Genomic DNA, 20,482 nt, shown 5'->3' on the forward strand with positions numbered 1-20,482 from the left:
GGCACGCAACATAGCCAAAAAGAAAAGTTATTGAGAAGACTCTGGGGCTGGTGCCCACCACTGGCAGGTGAAGCCAGGTCCTGGGGTTGGTTTAGTGCCGGTCTACCGGCAAGCAGAGCTGGTTCCTGGAGTCTGGCTTCAGGCCCAGGGATCCCAGACCTCGTTTCAGATCGTTGAGGGAGGGTGGGTTCCTAACACAGTTGGGTATGTGTTCTTCCCCCCCCCCCCTAATATTTTCCTTCCAGCTTCTGCTGTATTTAACTCTTTTTTTTTTTTTTTTTTTAGTTTTATTTATTTATGGCTGTGTTGGGTCTTCGTTTCTGTGTGAGGGCTTTCTCTATTTGCGGCAACCGGGGGCCACTCTTCATCGCGGTGCGCAGGCCTCTCACTATCGCGGCCTCTCTTGTTGCGGAGCACAGGCTCCAGACGCGCAGGCTCAGTAGTTGTGGCTCACGGGCTTAGTTGCTCCGCGGCATGTGGGATCTTCCCAGACCAGGGCTCGAACCCGTGCATTGGCAGGCAGATTCTCAACCACTGCGCCACCAGGGAAGCCCGAGTATGTGTTCTTGAGTGTCCTGAAGGTTGCGCTGTTCTGCTAGTGGGCAGGACCAGGGCTCAGATGGTCCCAGGATAGGATCTGGCCTGTGTTCCGGGAATCGTAGTTTCTTGCTTCTGGTGTCTGCCCCCTGGTGGATGCGGCTGGTCTAGAGGCTCATGCAGGCTTCCTGGTGGGAGGGGCCGGTGCCTTGGCCCTCCGGTGGGCTGGGTGAGCCCAGAGGAGGCGGTGGGCCCTTTAATCTTCAGAAAGCCTGTCTGCTGATGGGTGGGGCCGTGTCCCTGCCTAGTTAGTTGTTTGGCCTGAGGCGTCCCTGCAGGCTGTTGGGTGGGCCCAGGTCTTAGAGCTAATGAGCCAAGATGTCAGCCGCCTACATCAAACGGGTTCATGCGGCTGAATGTTCCCCAGTGTGTCTGACACCAGTGACACCAGTGTCAGTGTCCCCAAGGTGAACCACGGCCGCCCCGGCATCTCCAGGAGACTTTCCAAGACCAGCAGGTAGGTCTGGCTCAGGCTTCTATCAAATTACTGCTTTCGCCCTGGGTCCCGGTGCACGTGAGATTTTATGCCCGCCCTTTAGGAGTGAAGTCTCTAGTTCCCCCAGTCCCGAGGGGCTCCTGCCAATAAGCCGTGCTGGCCTTCAAAGCCAAATGCTCTGGGGGCTTGTCTTCCTGGTGCCAGAGCCCTGGGGAGCCTGTGGGAGAACCTCTGCAATATTATTATTCTCCAGTATGTGGGTCACCAACCCAGGGTGTATGGGATTTAATTATATTGTGAGTCTGCTTCTCCTACCCGTCTTGTGGTTCCTTCTTTGTGTTTTTAGCTGTAGAAGATCTTTTCTGGTAGTTTCCAGTCTTTTCATCGATGGTTGTGATGCTGAAAGCTCGGCCTCTCTGCACCCAGTGCCGAACTGAATCTCGGAGACAGAGTTTTGGGTGAAGTAGAAAAGAATAGCTTTATTGCTTTGCGGGGCAAAAGGGGGACACAGCTGGCTCCTGCCCTTGAAAACTATGTGTCCCAACCCAGGAGGATTTGATGAAGAGTTTTATAGCGATAGTTCAAGTGTGGGCTTGGTGACAAGATTAGGGTGTGTGCAGGGTCTCAGATGGTCAGTCTCCCAATCTTGATGAGCTTCTCTGGTGCCCCCCTTCCCCACCGCCTTTTTAAAAATTTTTTGGCCGTGCTGCATGGCATGCGGGATCTTAGTTCCCCAACCGGGGATCGAACCACCACCCCCTTCACTGGAAGCGCGGGGTCTTAACCACTGGGCCAGCGTCTGGTCCCTTTAATCTCGCCTCAGGGGGTTTCTTGCCTGCTCCTCCCTTGATTAGCAACTGTTCAAATCTGCCCTTTGGAACTCACGGAAGGTCATGGAGGCTGGAGTCTTGCCTACAAGAAATGGGGGACAAAAAAAGGCTTCCATGCCCAAGAGCCCCACAGGGTCCTTCTCGGTTTCAGTTGTTCGGCAGATCGTTGTGATTTTGGTGTGCTCGTGAGAGGAGGTGAGCTCAGGGTCCTTCTACGCTGCCATCTTGGCCGCTCTCCCCATTCTGAAATGTTTTGCCTAGCGTTGGCACTGAAGGTGGAAGCACGTTGTAGGGACCAAGGGAGGAGATAGACCAGCAGGCTTCAGGGCCCACGGAGAGGACTGGCTGGAAGAGGGCAGGCAAAACACTGCCTCTGCCCACCTGTGAGCCCGCACTAGCCCCGGGGGCCCCCTAGGATTCCGCAAGCAGCCACCTGGTGACCGGGCCCTGCTAAGCAGCACCCGTACAAGGCAGGGCCTGGCGACCAACCAGGCTCGGGGCCTACACGACCGCCCACGTAGTTAGCCCATGAAGGACCCATGCAGCCCTCTTTTAAGGGGAGCCCCTAGAGCATAAAAAAGTTATTGTTCAAAAATAATGTTTATTTTGTCACAATTATGAACAACACATACTTATTTTAAAAATTGGAAAACGCAGGGTACTATATAAAAGATATTTAATTCTCCCACAATCCCTCCACCTGAGATAACCCTCATTAACTTTTTTTTTTTAAACTTTGATCACACCGCACAGCACGCGGGATCTTAGTTCTCTGACCAGGGATTGAACCCGTGCCCCATGCAGTGAAAGTGCAGAGTCTTAACCACTGGACTGCCAGGGAATTCCCACCCTCATTAACATTTTGAGGCATTTCTTTCCAATTATGAGTATGGGTGTGTATTCATTCATCCATTTAATAAATATTTTTTGAATGCCTGCTATGGGCCAGGCACTTTTCTAGAGGATGGTAATACAGCAATGAACAAAACAGACCAAAAAACAAAAAAGTTGCCCTCATGGAGCTTACATTCTAGTGGATGATATTTGAAAACTCAGTAAAATATACATACAAATTTAAAAACATAATTAGGCTAATATTGTTTACACCATTATATATGCTGCTTATTGTGTTTTCCCCTTTGCATTATGTTGGGAGAATTTTCTAATTTTTGTTTTTTTAAGTAGGTCTGTCCTTATACCCATTTCCTGCTGAGCCAATACACGGGGCTTGCTCAGACAAAAGGAAAAATAAATACTTAAGTTATGTGTTTAGAACTTTGATAGCCTGTGGTGTGATGTTCTTAGGGGATCAACTAGGCTGTCCAATACTGTGTCCCTTGGAATATCCTGTGCAAAAGCAGATAATCCGAAGTCCAGGAGTCAAGCTTCACATCTCGGATTTTACTGAGTCTTTAGGCATCACCATTTCTTCTGTGACTCTGACACATTTCTTTATGTTTTAAAAAAAGTTTTCTGGAGTCCTCAGGACCCATATTGTTTGTGGTCCACCCTCTTCTATTTCTGCACGACTAACCTGGTGAATTATTCTACTTCTTTGTAGGTTCAGGTGAAAACAACTAAAACTTAAATCCTGAAAGAGGCTTCTGAATCAGAGTAGTGAGGAGCATGGGCGGGGGCAGCAAAGCTCATACTATGATGAGGGGAGGGTAGTAGCCACTGGACAGAGAGAGCAAGAAGAGTTTGTCCTCTTCTGTGCCCTGGGCCTTGACAACCATGGTCCCCTCCTTTTCACACGGAGACTTTTTCTTCTTATTTCTTCCCTTCCTCCTCTCTCCCACGCCCCACAGACTTTGCCCCTTAGGGTCTGCAAAAGGAACCCGAAGGAACCCGTATTTCCTCAAAACATCAAGGGCAGGGATCTTGTCTGACTTGAGAATAAAAGAACAAATCCATGAGTGAATGAAATTCACTAGGGTAACCTTTGATGGGCAGCAAGTGTGTTCTGTGGATGGGCCCCAAGGTAAATCATCAAGAGGGGTGTTTTTTTCTATTGTCTAGAAGGCAATAAGGAAGATGTCAATTGGTTGCTGGTGTCTGCCCATCAAAGGTTTCAGGCAAGACAGAGTCAGAAATGAAGAGACATTCTACACAATGAATAGCATCACAGAGCTATATGTGCTGAAGACAATAGCCAACATGTCTTGCTGCTTTGGGATTTTACTGCTGATAATTTCAGATGACATCTCTGCTTCTCTTCTTTTGTTCCACGTTCTTCACTGCATCATTCAGGCTGACAATTCATTTACGTTGCTAATAGTCATAAAAATGCAACCATTAGCAATGAAGGGCTTTGCTACCAGAGGAGGAGACCGTATAACGTAGTATAAGAGTGTGGAGCAGAGCTGTCCAATAGAAACAGAATAAAAGCCATGGATATATTTGAAAATTTTCTCATAGCCACATGAAAAAAGAAAAAAATAGATGAAACTAATTTTGATCATGTCTTATTGAACGCTGTGTATCCAAAATATCATTTTAACGTGTAATCATGAGAGAAATTGTTAGAGACATTTTGTATACACGCCTTCAAAATCTAGCGTGTATTTTACACTTACAGTGCATTTCAGTTCCCACTGGCGACGTTTCATGTGCTCAACAGCCACGTGGGCCAGTGGACACCGTATTGGGCAGTGCAAGTGTGGGCTCTGCACTCGATAGTAGGATTATACGAGGGGTATAATCCTAGGAAAGTAACATAATCTCTGTGTTCAGTTTCCTCATCTGTAAACTGGAGGAAATGTTAGTCCCTACCTCATTTAGAATTAGATTTTATGAGGATTAAATGAACACTTAGAACATTGCCTGACACAAAGTTGGCGATTAGTAAATGTTAGCTCTTACGATCTTCAGATATATTATGTTCGCCACCATCCTTATAATGATCAAAGCTGTCTTTCAGTATGGTCTTACGCTGGGCTTTCTAAATTGGGACTGTATGTCTGGTATCTTGCAATGATGAAATTATATGCCACTTCAGAATTCCTATCTCACTTCAAAGATTTTCAGGGAGAGCTGGGTCCTGAGCTGTGCTTTCACAAAGCTGGATAACCTGTAATTTAACGAACTTCTTTAATACTATTAATGTCTGCAATTAGAATCCTTTTGAATTTTCCAAGTAAGCAGTATCATATTTTTATTAGGAGGTAAAATTAGGTTGACGGCTATAAAGTTATCCAGCTTGCTTTTTGATGATCTTTTTTTTTAAATTTTTTTTCATCCATTGTGCTTAGCACTCTGATGGGCCCTTTTAATTTTTTTTTAAAGATTTATTTATTATTCAGTTATTTATTTATTTTATTTATTTTTGGCTGCGTCAGGTCTTAGTTGTGGCACGCGAGATCTTTGTTGAGGCATGCAGGATCTTCACTGGTGCGCGGGCTTCTCTTCCCTAGTTGTGGCGCGCAGGATTACAGGGCGCATGGGCTCTGTAGTTTGCGGCACGTGGGCTCTAGTTGAGGCGCTCGAGCTCAGTAGTTGTGGCACGTGGGCTTAGTTGCCCTGCGGCATGTGGGATCTTAGTTCCGTGACCAGGGATCGAACCCACGTCTCTTTCATTGCAAGGCAGATTCTTTACCACTGGACCACTAGGGAAGTCCCTTGATGATCTCTTAAGAGACTGAAACCATGTTTCACTACAGTAAGAAGATAGCACTTTTCTTGAAACTATGGCTTACAGCCACAAATCCTTATTAATATCTCAGGATGTATTTCAGGGCCTAAGCACCATGATATAGAAATTGTTACCTGCGGCGCTTTTATGACAGCTTTTGAATAAACAATGGAGTAATTTTACAACAGTTGTTTTGGACCACTTTAAAAATCAGATCTTCCTCGACTTACGATGGGGTTACGTCCCCATACACCCAGCGTTAAGTTGAGAATATTTAAGTCAGAGATGCATTCAATACACCTAACTTGGGGAATATCATCACTTAGCCTAGCCTACCTTAGTGTAAGTGCTCAAGAACACTTACGTTGACCTACAGTTGGGCAAAATTATCTAACATAAAGCCTATGTTATAATAAGGTATTGAATATCTCAAGTAATTCATTGAATACCGTACTGGCAGTGAAAAACAGAATGGTTGTCTGGGTACAGGATGGCTGTAAATGTATCAGTAACTGCATGATCGCCAGGCCTACTGGCAGCTGCACCGGCTCCCACTGCCCAGCATCATGAAAGAGTATGTGAGAGAGTATCTTGCTGCATAAGCGAACCAGGGAAAAGATCAAAATTTTAAATTCAAAGTACAGTTTCTACTGAATGTCTGTTGCTTTTGCACCATCATAAAGTAGAAAAATCCTAAATCTAGCCATCGTAAGTTGAGGGCCATCTATATATCTTAGAAGTTTCCACGTCTCTAATTCTTTCATTTATTTATATATTCACTCACTCATTCATTCATTCATTCAACTATTTGTTTATTCAACAAATATGCATTGAAGGCTTACTATGGGCCAGAAACTTTGCTAGTTACTGAGGAGTCGATAGTAAGCAGAACATATAGTCCCTGCCCCCGCAAAATTACAATCCAGGCGGGGAGAAAGATGTTAATCAGATAATCATGCAAATAAAATTGCCAACTGGCATGATTGCTATTAAGAAGAGGAGGGGCTTCCCTGGTGGCGCAGTGGTTGAGAATCTGCCTACGAATGCAGGGCACACGGGTTCGAGCCCTGGTCTGGGAAGATCCCACATGCCGCGGAGCAACTAAGCCCGTGTGCCACAACTACTGAGCCTGCGCGTCTGGAGCCTGTGCTCCGCAACAAGAGAGGCCACGATAGTGAGAGGCCCGCGCACCGCGATGAAGAGTGGCCCCCGCTTGCCGCAACTAGAGAAAGCCCTCGCACAGAAACGAAGACCCAACACAGCCAAAAAAATAATAATAATAAATGAATAAAAATAAATAAAAATAAAGGAATTCCTTTTAAAAAAAAGAAGAGGAAAAGTTGCTTTGAGAGTCTATGAGGAAGGAATTTGATTTGGTCAGAGAAGTTTTCCCCAAGGAGGTGCTGATGGGGCTGAGAGCTGGAGGAGTAGGAGGAGTTAACCAGGTGGAGATGGGAGGGAACTGCATTCCAGGCGGAGGGAACAGCATGAACAGAAGTCCTGAGGTGGCAGGGACGTGGTGAAGGGAGAGACGGAAAGAGGACCATGAGCCTGAAACAGAGTGAGGGTAGGCTGGCTGAGGTTGAGCTGGAGAAGTAGGTAGAACCAAACATTGCAGGTTCCTGATGGCCACATTAAGGATTTTATATTTATATTTTTAATTTTATTGAAGTATAGTTGATTTACAATGTTGTGTTAATTTCTGCTGTACAGCAAAGTGATTCAGTTATACATATATATATATATATATATATGTTCTTTTTCGTATTCTTTTCCATTATGGTTTGTCACAGGATATTGAACTTAGTTCCCTGTGCTATACAGTAGGACCTTGTTGTTTATCCATCCTATATATAATAGTTTGCACCTGCTAATCCCAAACTCCCAATCCATCCCTCCTCCCACTGCCCCCCCCCCACCTTCCTTGGCAACCACAAGTCTGTTCTCTATGTCTATGAGTCTGTTTCTGTTTCAGAGATAGGTTCATTTGTGTTGTATTTCAGATTCCACCTATAAGTGGTATCATACGGTATTTGTCTTTCTCTTTCTGAGTTACTTCACTTAGTATGATAATCTCTAGTTCAATCCATATTGCTGCAAATGACATTGTTTTGTTCTTTTTTATGGCTGAGTAATATTCAGTTGTGTGTGTGTGTGTGTGTGTGTGTATACACACACATACATACCACGTCTTCTTTAAGGATTTTATTTATGCGAAGAGCATTGGGAAGTTGTCATTGGGACCCCAAAACTCGGGGATGCTTTTCTTTGCTGGGTCAAATCTCACTCTGATTCTTTGTAATTATGATGAAATTAAAATCTCAGGACACCAAGACGTAGAGACAAGGCAAAGGGCTACACATGACCCTTATTCCTTACCAAGTGCAACCCAAAACAACAGCCACATTAACTCCTGCCTCTGGTCCTCCCTTAAGCTGCTTTTCTTCAGTTTTCCAACCAATTCTGGGCCTCGATCTTTGTGTTTCTCTCTTGGTGTTTGGAAGAACAGACAATAGAGGAGTTTTGACCATAGCTTAGATGTGAACCCCTGAAGAGACCAACTTTCCCAGAAAAGGAAGTGAAGCTCTTACATATTTTAAATCAGACTGATGAGTCTCAATTCTGGATAGGAGACAAAGAGGAGAAACATGATCATATTTGCCTTTTGAAAAGATAACTAGATACAGTGTGAAAAAAAAAAAGAGGAGGTTAAGAGAGGCTACAGAGAGACAAGAAAAACTATTGCTGTTGTGGTGATGTTAAGGCAGAGGTGTTAGGAGCCGATGTTAAGAGGTGATGCTAAATGTGAATGCAAGTAGACATATTTACAAGATAGAAGGCAAAACCAACTGGACTTGGAGATGGATCAGATATAAAAAGTATAGGAGAGGAAGATGTCAAGATGTTCTAGAATCTTAAGCTGTATAACTAGATGAATGGTCATAGCATTCAAGATATGGAGCACAGAGAGAAGATTTAAGGGGAAAAAACGAGTTGAATTTTCAACTGGTGGAATTTGAGATGCTTCAAAGATTTCCAAGAGATGGGATTTAAGCAGTGGATGTTAAGCTCTGGCATTCAAGGCATACATTCTCCAAGATGCTTGATGGATGTTTTCAGTCCGGAAGCTCAAGTCCTTCAGTCTGTAAAATGCTCTTGAATTATTTCTTTGAGGCTTCCCTTCCCTTCATTTTTCTCTGTTCCTTCTTCTACAACTCTTGTTATTCAGGTGTTATCTTTTCTCTATTTAAAAAAAAAAATTTATTTATTTATTGGCTGCATCGGGTCTTAGTTGTTGCACGTGGGCTCTTCATTGCAGTGCGCGGGCTTCTCTCTAGTTGCAGCATGAGGGCTCTCTAGTTGTGGCACGTGGGCCTAGTTGCCCTGTGGCATGTGGGATCTTAGATCCCTGACCAGGGATCGAACCGGTGTCCTCTGCGTTGCAAGACAGATTCTTAACCACTGGACAACCAGGAGTCCCTCTTTTCTCTATTTTTTAATCTCTTTTTTTTTGACATATTTTCTGGAAGATTTCCTCAAATTTGTCACCCAACACTTCTATTGAGTGTCAGAGAAAAAGAAGTAAATGTAGGCCTGGCCTCACAAGGAGATATCTAAAAATGATCACACAGAGCTTCCCTGGTGGTACAGTGGTTGGGAGTCCGCCTGCCAATGCAGGGGACACGGGTTTGAGCCCTGGTCCGGGAAGATCCCACATGCCACGGAGCAATGAACCCGGGCGCCGCAACTGCTGAGCCTGCGCTCTAGAGCCTGCAAGCCACAACTACTGAAGCCCACGTAACTAGAGCCCATGCTCCACAACAAGAGAAGCCACCGCGATGAGAAGCCCGTGCACCGCAACGAAGAGTAGCCCCCGCTGGCCACAACTAGAGAAAGCCCGCGCAGCAACAAAGAACCAACGCAGCCAAAAATAAATAAATAAAATAAATAAATAAATAAATAAATAATAAAATAAAAATGACCACACAAACCTGAGTGGTGATTGGTGCTGCTATAGACAAAATGTTTGTGTCCCCACCAAGGTTCATAGGCTAAAACCTAATCCCCAGTGGTATTAGGGGGTGGTGCCGTTGGGAGGTGATTAGGTCATGGGGAAGGGGCTCATGAACAGTATTAGTGTCCTTATAAAGGAGACCCTGGAGAGCTCCCTTGTCCCTTCCACCATATGAGGATACAGTGAGAAGGCAGCCGTCTTATGAACCAAAAAGCCATCTCTCATCAGACACCGAATCTGCGGATGCCTTAATCTTGGACTTCTCAGCATCCAGAACTGTGAGAAATAAGTTTGTTGTTGTTGTTGTTTGTTTGTTTGTTTTAAATATTTATTTATTTATTTGGCTGCTCCGGGTCTTAGTTGCGGCGTGCAAGATCTTCGTTGTGGTGTGCAGTATCTTTAGTTGTGGTACGTGGGATCGTTTAGTTGCAGTATGCGGGATCATAGTTGCAGCACGTGGGATCTTAGTTCCCTGACCAGGGATCAAACCCAGGCCCCCTGCATTGGGAGCACAGAGTCTTAACCACTGGACCACCAGGGAAGTCCCAAATGTTTGTTGTTTAAGGCAACCCAGTCTATTGTATTTTTGTTATAGCAGCCTGAACTAAGACAGATACTTTCCTAAAATCTGTCAATTGTTGCCTCTCTTGCTATGATGACTCCTCCTCCCTTCTTCTACTCCTTCATATTATATTAAGGTTGAGTTCTGCCATGCTCCTATGCAGTGTCCATGGGTATTACTGGAAAATCTTACATGTAAGAGAGGAAGAATCTAACAGAGATTCAGAAAATGAAAAGAAGAGGTAAAAGGGAGAATAGTTTATGATGGGAATTTGGATAGCCTCTATCTCTGCATATCTTTGATTAATTAATTTTTCTCTTAATTATTCTGTCATCATAATTTGGAGGGGGAAAAAAGGTGCTAGTTGCATCTAAAAGGTCATGATTTCAAAGCAGTCCAGGCTAACCAAACTCAGAAAATGAGTTTGAAGAAAGTGTCCTCATGGCTTAAAAGTAAAAGTTGCAGCTATTGCTTCAATGGGAGAGTCCACGAGGGACAGTGTTTTTGTTTTTGTTTTTGTTTTTGGCTGCATTGGGTCTTCATTGCTGCGCGTGGGCTTTCTTATTTGCAGCAAGCGGGGGCTACTCTTCGTTGTGGTGCGTGGGGTTCTCATTGAGGTGGCTTCTTTTGTTGCAGAGCACAGGCTCTAGGTGCGCGGGCTTCAGTAGCTGTGGTGCATGGGCTCAGTAGTTGTGGCGCGTGGGCTTAGTTGCTCCACAGCATGTGGGATCTTCCCGGACCAGGGATCGAACCCGTGTCCCCTGCATTGGCAGACAGATTCTTAACCACTGCGCCCCCAGGGAAGTCCCATGAGGGACAATGTTAGATGGTGCATTGTCCATATTTTTTGAAAGAGAGGCTTGAATTGACATTTAACATATACTTAGGTTGACCTGAACCCTAACCTGATGCCCCTGATAGAGAAGAGAATCTCTGTCAGGGGCATCAATAATGCCAAGTGAGAAGTCAAGTTAACTTCCTGGAGTATGATTTCCCAAAGTGGCCCTATGCTTTAAGCTGACCTTTTTCAAAATATACATGCCTCTCCTCCACTTAAAAAAACAACAACAGGGCTTCCCTGGTGGCGCAGTGGTTGAGAGTCTGCCTGCCAATGCAGGGGACACGGGTTCGAGCCCTGGTCTGGGAGGATCCCACATGCCGCGGAGCAACTGGGCCCGTGAGCCACAATTACTGAGCCTGCGTGTCTGGAGCCTGTGCTCCGCAACAAGAGAGGCCGCGATAGTGAGAGAGGCCCGTGCACCGCGATGAAGAGTGGCCCCCGCTCGCCGCAACTGGAGAAAGCCCTCACACAGAAACGAAGACCCAACGCAGCCACAAATAAATAAATAAATAAATAAATAAATTTATTTAAAAAAAAAAAAAAACAAAAAAAACAACAACAGCACCATATTGATTTCTTCCTTTTATTTAAATCCCCATCCTCTAAGCTCCAGCATTTTGAGTTCACTAAAAAATATTTTTCAAGTCGCCTTTGCAAACTCCTAAAACAGAGTCCTGAAAATGTGACTAGGATAACAAAGGCAGTCCCGTCTCCAGATGGAGTGACCCTAAATAACTCTCTGTGTCTTAGTTTCCTCATCTCTCAAAGGAGAGTAATAATAGTACCTACTTCAGAGGGTTGTTGCAGGGAGAAAAATCAGTCTATACACGGAAAGTGTCTATATGCTTAGAATAGTTTCACTCAAAAAGGGTTAGTGATACTTTGTTATTATTATCAATGCTATAATTATATGAGAACTGAGTGGCTGGTAGGAGACATTCCTGGCCCAACATTCTCTTGGGATGATATCAGAAAGAGAATGAAGTGGTACTTGAGGGGTCTTGATCTGTCCAGGATGGATGAATGTGTTACAGTGTCTTTCTGTACCCACCTGAGACTCATGTGGACCTTAAACTTTGCCCTTGAGATTTTCTAGGGTACCTAGAGTTGCCAAGCAGGCAGAAGATTCTTTGAGATTCTAACCACTTGTTATTTAAACCTATAGATCCAGAAGATAATACCCTTCACCCTTATGAGGAGCCCAAAGGAGACAGGATTTTTTATCCACCCCAGAACCATAACACAAACTAAAGCAAAGGTGCCGTGACTGTGATATGGTTGGTGTGGCAAAGTACTGTCTCACGAAACAGGCCCTGCTCAGCTTTTTATTTAAAGAGTGTTGGGCAGTTCTATTCCTAGGGCTGATCTATTTGCACAGCAACCCCTGCCCCTTGCTCCTCACACAGGGTGTGATTTATGCCTGGCTGAAAGCACACCAGCTAATTCTCTTTGAGCCTGACTCTTTCCCCAGCTTGCCATTTGAAGATGGTTTATGGACACAGAGCTCTTGTCTGGAATGCTGAAGGAGCTAAAGGTTTGCCCAGTGGGCTCTGCACCAAAGGCGGCCCCAGCTTTATAGCCGTGATGGTTGATTCAAGGCAGGATTTTGCAAATCTATCTTGCAGCCCCCTTAACCAGAGAGATAGACTTCTCGCCTTTACGAAGGCATGCAAATTCACAATTCCTTTTACCTAAACTGAATCAATTCTCCACTCCTGTCCCAGGTTCCTGATTCCAAGGGCAAATCTTTCATATTATTTCTGTAAATTAACTATGACTAGAGAAGGGTCAGAGAGCTTCAGATAAAATTCAGATTAATTTTGAAGTGCGAGATTATCGCAACTGAATTTGAGGAGGTCCATTCTTTTCAGCAGCTGGTGTTATATTTTCATATGTTGTATAAAAGTATTCTGTACAAATGTCAATCCTACAGATCTGGGGGCAGGACATAAGGTCGATTTAACCAATCGGGAGATATTTTTCATGCCATCTCAAAGTAACTCACAGATGCCTGACAGCTGCAGCTGTCCTGGCCCCTCTCGATGGCATTGCTCTATGACTCAGAGGCATGTTTATGCCAGAGAATGCTGCCACTGCAACACTACCCCAGAGATGCCCCAGGAGAAAATAATTTGGAGCAATGAGTGAGAGAGGAAGGTCCCTAAGCAGATTTAGTCAAACCCAGCATCATATCTGAGTGCAAACAGTGGTCTATGGAGAGGCGGAAAATGCATGAGCTTTGGGGTCAGATAGACCCAGCCACCATTCTTAGCTCTGGGCACTTTATATTCAGTCAGTCAGTCATCCAACTGACAGTTATTGAGGCTCTACTATGTGCCAGAAACTGTGCTATATGATGGGATATAATGATAAGCAGGACTGACTACATAATTTGTGGGGTCTGTTCAAATAAAAAAAAAATGCAGGGCCCCTTATTCAAAAATTATTAAGATTCAGCATGGCGACATCAGAGTGTTAAAGCAAGCATGGGGCCCTTCTGTGCATGGGGCCCTTCTGTGCATGGGGCCCTGTGCAACTGCTCTACATGAAGCTGGTTCTCATGAAAAGCCTTAGGAAACAAGAGACTTTGTGCTCATGGAGCTGAATTTCTGGGGAGAAATTCTTTAATCACACCAATTAATCTAAAATTATGGCTCTATAAGGACTGTTGAAGAACAAGAGCATGGTTCTATGAATGCCTGTCAGAGCAAGTATCTTAGCTCAGACTGCTACAGTAAAACACTGTAGAAGGAGTGGCTTAAACAACAGATTTATTTCCTCACAGTTTGGAGGTTAGAAGGCCAAGATCAGGGTGTCAGCATGGTCAGGTCTTGGCGAGAGCTCTCTTCCTGGTTTGCAGGTGGCCTCCTTCTTCATGTCCTCACATGGCAGACAGAGAGAGCTCTGGTCTCTCTTCCTCTTCTTATAGGGGCACTAATCCCATCATGCGGGCCCCACTCTCATGACCTCACCTAAACCTAATTGTCTCCCAAAGGTCCCATCTCCAAATACCATCGCATTGGAGTGGAGGGCTTCAAGATATGAATTCTGGGGGGATACAAACATTTGTACCTGTCAAGGGGGTTTGATTAGTCAAGGAGACCAGGAAAGACTTCCCCAAGGAAGTGATGCTTAAGATAAGATTTGAAGGATGACTAAGCATTAACTAGCAAAAATGAGACCTGATCTTTGAGGGACTCCATCATTCCAAAGCCCGGTGGACAGTTATGAGCCTGCAAAGGAGAAAGAGGAGACCATGTAAATGTAGGAGGAAAATGGAAGAGGCTTGAGTCATGGGAGCCAAAGGAGGGAAGTGTTTCAGGAAGCACAGAAAATCTATGTGGGTGACCCTGGCAAGTGACATCTTGTATCAACACAGGGAAACACTCCCCAAGGTTTAATGGGATTCCTGAAATACACATCATTTTTATTCCTTCCTGGTAATTAATTGTCTCTACCCAAAAGTTGGTGCATCTTTACCCAAACAGGTGATTCAGTTCTGAATCTTGGTGCATAGTTCAGAGAGGGAAGTTGAGGCATAGAAAAGCCAAGTTGAAGAGACTTTTCTTCTAGGAGTGAGATAATGACCTTCTAGGGACAGACCTGTTAATACATGGGGTGTGAAGCCACCAGGCACCACTTCTAGTTCCACCCCCATCACCCGACTCTCACTGTGCTTTCAGTACTGGGATGTAGCACAGTCTCTCCCACGCCACGACCTTTGCAGTGCTGTTGGTCTGCCTGGAACACTCCTCCGTTTCCACACTCAGGCATGGCTCAGACTCTTACTCCTTCTTCTGACCTCAGTTTACTAATACTTCCTTAAAGAGCCTCCTGCCCCCAAAACAAAGTAGGTGCTCCCTGTTTTCCCCTTTTATGTTATCACAAATATAATATGTAAATAAATAACAAATACAAAATATAATTCTTCTCATAGCCCCTGTGCTTTTCTTGATACCATTTTTCTACTTATGTGTTTAGTTTCTAGTGAAGGTACATTGTTTCACCATCAACTCCTGGCAGGCAGATTCTGTGTCTGTGTTCCCCACTGTATGTACACCAATCACCTGGCACATCGAAGCTACTCAATGAATGAGCATAGAAACGTGTTTGCCACAAGCCAAGGGAGCCCAGCAATGCTCTTGTCCAAGACTGACTTCGAGAGGAAAATGTTCTCGAATATTATTTAAGCATCACTTACAGTCATTTCTGTAAGTGCCTCTCAATTCCATGGCTCTCTCGTCACCATAGCAACCCACATATCCAAAAGGAAGTTTTCTGAAGCTTGCACTCTGTCTCTTCATTGAGGTAGTGTGTGTGTGTGTGTGTGTGTGTGTGTGTGTGTTTAGAAGAGAGGTCTTACAATCCATCAAACAAGATGTGACATCAAGATCAACATTGTACTCTGAGATCTCCTGTGACTCAGAATTATACATCAGTAGGGTTGGGTTCCTAACTGGGAGAAGGGAATGGGGTAGGGCTGGGGTAGGGAACGTAAACACTTGGGATTGATTATGGAAATGTCAGTTTAGACACATTCATGCCAGACTCCTAACAAAGAAAAGGAAAAGGAGCAGCTTCCAAGTTTTTTGTTCCTCTGAGTTCATTCCAACACCGTCTGAATATCAGACCTCCTTATAGATGATGTTGGGCTCTGCAGCATTTGTTTTCTGCAAGCTGCACTTGCTGACACTCGTCAACCAATACGGAAGCAAAGAAATGGAAAACCATATGACTAAGCTCACGCGGGGAGGGACTCCAGGTGTCTTGTTCACCAGAGTATATGCAGCAGTTCAGAGCATACCTGGCTTAAAGTAGATGTTCCTAAAGGAAGCACTAATAAAGAGGTAAAGGCCAGAACTAAGTATCTGTTGGGCATGTGTTTGAGTTCTGGCTCTATTGCTTGCTGGTTGTATGACTTCAAGCATGTCACTTAACATCCTTGAGCTTTAGTTCCTTCATCTTGAAATGGGGATAACAATAGTATCTAATTCAGGTTTGCTCTGAAGATTAGATGAGATATGCATAACATATGATTACTAATACTACTTAATGACTTCTAAAGTGAATGAGTGAATAAATAGATGAATGAAGAACTCTATATGAGACACTGCGAAGTGAAAAAGTAGAATGGGACATGTGTGCTTTATATTAATTATGTAAAAATTATTTACACAATGATTAAAATCAAAACATCAAAAAATTTGTAAATGTTAGTAGTTGGTATGTTAACGTGGAATTATTTGCCTCTTTAATTTTATTGACCTCTAACTTTAAAGTTGGTTAATTATGTAGTAGCTTAAATACATATATAATATTGAAAGCAAATCTGAGACACAGAATTACTTAGCAGGCTATTGTTTGACAATAAGAATAATGTGCTTGGGACAAATGTTTATTATGTCTCTCCCCACACTACTTCACACACACACATTCCAGAATATCCCATAGTCCCTGGGCTGCTCATCGAACTTGTGGCTGGCAGTTGCTGTCTTACCAAAATATGGAGTCTTCTAGGATGTCTTACCAGAAAGACCAAGGTCCAGGCTGGGAGAGACATTCGGAGCAGATTCACTCAGATGGAGATTGGAGAGCAAGGAACACACGGATTTTGTGTACTTAGTCAGGAAAGCTATATAAGCCTGGTTTAAAATAATAGAAGAAGAGGGACTTTCCTAGCTGTCCAGTGGTTAAGAATCTGCCCTTCTACTGCAGGGGCCGCGGGTTTGATCCCTGGTAGGGGGACTAAGATCCCGCATGCTGTGTGGTGCCACCAAAAAAAAATAATAATAATAAAATAAAATAGAAGAAGCAGCCCAAGTTCCTTAGCAGGGCAGATAAGGCCCCTCTGAATCTGGCTTAGCCTCCTTGTTAGTCTCTACTCCTGGCACTGGGCAGGGCCCTTGCTCCAGTACCACCAGCCCTCTGGCCAGTCCCTGAGCATGGCATGATGTGCATGCCTCCATGCCCTTGTCCGAGCTATTTCTTCTGTTGGGAACGTCCTTCACACCCTCCAAGTTCCCTCTGTAAAAATTTCCTGATCATCCTCTTCACCTTTTCTGCAAAAGATGGAATCACTGTCTACTGTCCCCAGCAATGGATACATTTCTCCACCAGAGCACCTACCACCCTGTACTGTTAACTATTTGCTTCTATAATGTGAGACCCTCAACTAGAGTAACATCCCTACCCATTTTTTGTTTCTCTTTCACCCTGCACCGTCCCTCGTAAATAACAGGCATCCAAGCCTGTTGGCTGACAAAATACATGGGGAATGAAAACACAGGAAGAAAATTGCTTATTCACTGATATCCAAGGACAGTTTAATTCAGCACCTTACTATTACACAACGAACTCTAACACAGCATTAAGTTTAAACCTAGGTCATGTTCAGATGTCACCCAGAGGGTCCTAGTTACAGGAAGCGCGAAAAGAACTATGAAAATAATTTCACCTAATTTTATCTCTGCCTTCCATGAACTCAAACATAGTAATATACACCACTAGATGTTAATTTCCTTTCTTTCTTTCTCTCTTTTCTTTTTTTCCTTCCTATCCATTTCATTCATACAACAAATTTTGACCAAGCACCTAGTATTTGCTTAGCATCATGATATGGGTGTACGAGCATTGATAAGATGTAATTCCTGCAGTATTTAGACTTAGAATCTTGGCACTATCACTTAAGAGTAGAATAAACTTTGGGGAAAACAATCTCTCTGACCCACAATTTCCTCATCTTTGAGTTGACCTAGCTTTTCTTCCACAAAGCAAGAATTCTCTTGCTTTGGGAAGAGGGAGAATTCTCTTTGGCAGGGGAGGGAGGAAAGGAAAATTGTGGATACTCTTACATGTGGTTTTTTTTTTTTTTGGTTCATCACAAGGATGTTTGGCAACCTGCAGGAAAGAATGTGTCAGAGTCAAATGTCAGAGGAGAGTGGAAAGGCACATGACAGGAGTAACAACAGGTGGGTTTGCCAGGATGGACAGATGGAGTGACCCAACCATCTGATTGTAACTTAAAATATCTTTTTGACTCTATTGATATTGGATGTTACTAATGTGGTAGAATTTGAACTGTTGATGAATGGATTCTATCCATGGATATAAGGTAATCTGATGTCTTTGGAGAAAATGTTATTCCTTAAATTTTAAGTGCCATGTGTGAAAGAGAATTATTGAAGAATCAAATCAAGAACAAACACATCATTGGACTGTGCTCAAAACATATGAACAAGCTTATTTTTAAGTGGGGAAGATAAAATGAGAGACTGAGGGTGTCATTTAGCTTGTGTTTTCAGAATATGGGCTGGGAGCCTGAAAATCTAGAGTCAGATCTCATCTCCACCACTTCCTAGCTGTGTAGCCTTGGGCAAAATACTGAAGCCTTTATTCATGAGTTTCTTCACCTGTAAAATGAGGATAATAATACTACCTACCACATACAGTTGTTGTATGTGATGAATAGTAACCAGTAATATTACACTAGCCTGCTTGAGATGGAGAGTTGTGAATGGTTTTCTTCATCTTTTTATTTTTAATTTATTTATTTTTGGCTGTGTTGGGTCTTTGTTTCTGTGAGGACTTTCTCTAGTTGCGGCAAGCGGGGGCCACTCTTCATCGCGGTGCGCGGACCTCTCACTATCGCGGCCTCTCTTGTTGCGGAGCACAGACTCCAGACGCGCAGGCTCAGTAGTTGTGGCTCACGGGCCTAGTTGCTCCGTGGCATGTGGGATCTTCCCAGACCAGGGCTCGAACCCGTGTCCCCTGCATTGGCAGGCAGACTCTCAACCACTGCGCCACCAGGGAAGCCCCTTTTTTTTTTTTTTTTTATAAATTTATTGATTGATTGATTTTAGTTTTGGCTGCATTGGGTCTTCACTGCTGCGCACAGGCTTTCTCTAGTTGTGGCGAGCGGGGGCTACTCTTTGTTGTGGTGCTCGGGCTTCTCGTTGCGGTGGCTTCTCTTGTTGTGGAGCAGAGCACGGGCTCTAGGCACGCGGGCTTCAGTAGTTGTGGCATGCAGGCTCAGTAGTTGTGGCTCGCAGGCTCTAGAGCACAGGCTCAGTAGTTGTGGTGCACAGGCTTAGTTGCTCCGTGGCATGTGGGATCTTCCTGGACCAGGGCACAAACCTGTGTCTCCTGAATTTATAGGTGGATTCTCAACCACTGCACCACCAGGGAAGTCTGGTTTTCTTCTTATATCAAACGTTTTGATGAACCAGAACTTGAGCATTATAATTAAATCTAAATGGGATGAGGAAAGAAAGCAAAGAGGCTAGGAGAAACTTTCTTTTGGCTGAGTAGTTATTAGCTTGGATAATACAGTCGTAATATATCACAAGCAAATAGAGTACTGCAGAGTTTTGGCCAGGTATTCATGGAAACCATTAACACTTAGTATATCAGAAGTTAAAACCTAACCCCATGAGTGAGGCAGTTTGAGCCTATATTTATGACTGTCCTGGAAGCCTGTTGCTGAGATGAAAGATCCTGACTCATTTGGGATCTTTGTCAAGTTCAGGCTAATGGAAGGAAGGGGTGAACGACTTCAGTTAGCTGGTGCTAATCTAACACAGGGCTTGGGATCGATGTCTTCACTTGTCACAGAGCTGTTTTCCAGAGCAGATACTGAGTGATGCTGAACTTGGAGGGAAGTTAATATTATGGTTAATAATATGGTTATCCAACTAACCATAGTGTGACTTGTTTATTCTTTTTAAAGTGTTTTTGTCTGTATTATTATTTAAAACTTATTCTCCTGTATCTGTCATAGGAGAGGCTTAAAGGCTTGAATATTCCTGAACTGCTTATCTGCAAGGAAAACTGACTTTGAACATACATTCTTGGTTTTGCTATTTTTCCTTTTCTAATTCAACTTCCACCAGCACCCAGTGCAGTGCTATGAGGACAAAGTTGGCTAAAACCAAGTGTAACTAGAGTTACTAAGATTTTTTTTACTGTACCTGTCACTAGCTATCTCAGATGCCCACTCTGTGTTTCATCAGTCCTATCAAATGTTCCTTTAAGCAGACTATTATAAATGCTATGGGGAAAACAGGGCTAAACATAGGTGTGGGAATGCTATGGCTTTTTAGGAGAAAGGCAGACCAAGAGAATGGAAAAGACTCCGATTCACTAGCCTTTTGATTGGGGTTTCACAGTTGCTTCAGATTCTGGGCACTTAAAACACTTTACTCCTGTCTGCAATAGGATAAGGCAAGGAGAAGTTCTTTGTTCAGGGTTCAAGTACTCTTGCGACCATCTCAAAATAACTTGAGTGTAATACAGTAGGGCCTCACGTAGCTAAACCCTCAAGCCTTTGACCTGTCATGATTGTTACCCCAATCGTTCTTTGCTCCTTTCTTAGGCAAGCCAGGCACTTGAATAAAATTTTCCGTCAACACTCAGAGTTGCATAAACCCCCTCTTTTTGCTTTTCCAAGTCCACTAGGAGTCTCCCTGTCAGTTAAAGAGAAGAGTACATAAGCTGGACTTATCAAGCACTTCTCTTCTAATAAGTTTTCCTAGTGGCTTATACTGTTCTTCGCTCAGATTTGAATCAGGTTAA

At 43.9% G+C, this 20,482-nt stretch overlaps 1 protein-coding gene across 1 annotated transcript in view; it reads left to right on the forward strand.

The window, feature by feature from the left end:
* Positions 1-953: 953 nt before the first annotated feature.
* The window catches only part of MYBPC1 (myosin binding protein C1), a 138,137-nt gene continuing 118,608 nt past the window's right edge, over positions 954-20,482 (forward strand). Inside the window, exons 1-2 of the mRNA XM_068561972.1 lie at positions 954-1,054; positions 2,262-2,380. Of these exons, the coding sequence (XP_068418073.1) occupies positions 954-1,054; positions 2,262-2,380 (220 nt within the window). The remainder of the gene's footprint in view (positions 1,055-2,261; positions 2,381-20,482) is intronic.

The sequence above is a fragment of the Eschrichtius robustus genome, chromosome 13 (assembly GCF_028021215.1).
Source record: "Eschrichtius robustus isolate mEscRob2 chromosome 13, mEscRob2.pri, whole genome shotgun sequence".
Classification (NCBI taxonomy): domain Eukaryota; kingdom Metazoa; phylum Chordata; class Mammalia; order Artiodactyla; family Eschrichtiidae; genus Eschrichtius; species Eschrichtius robustus.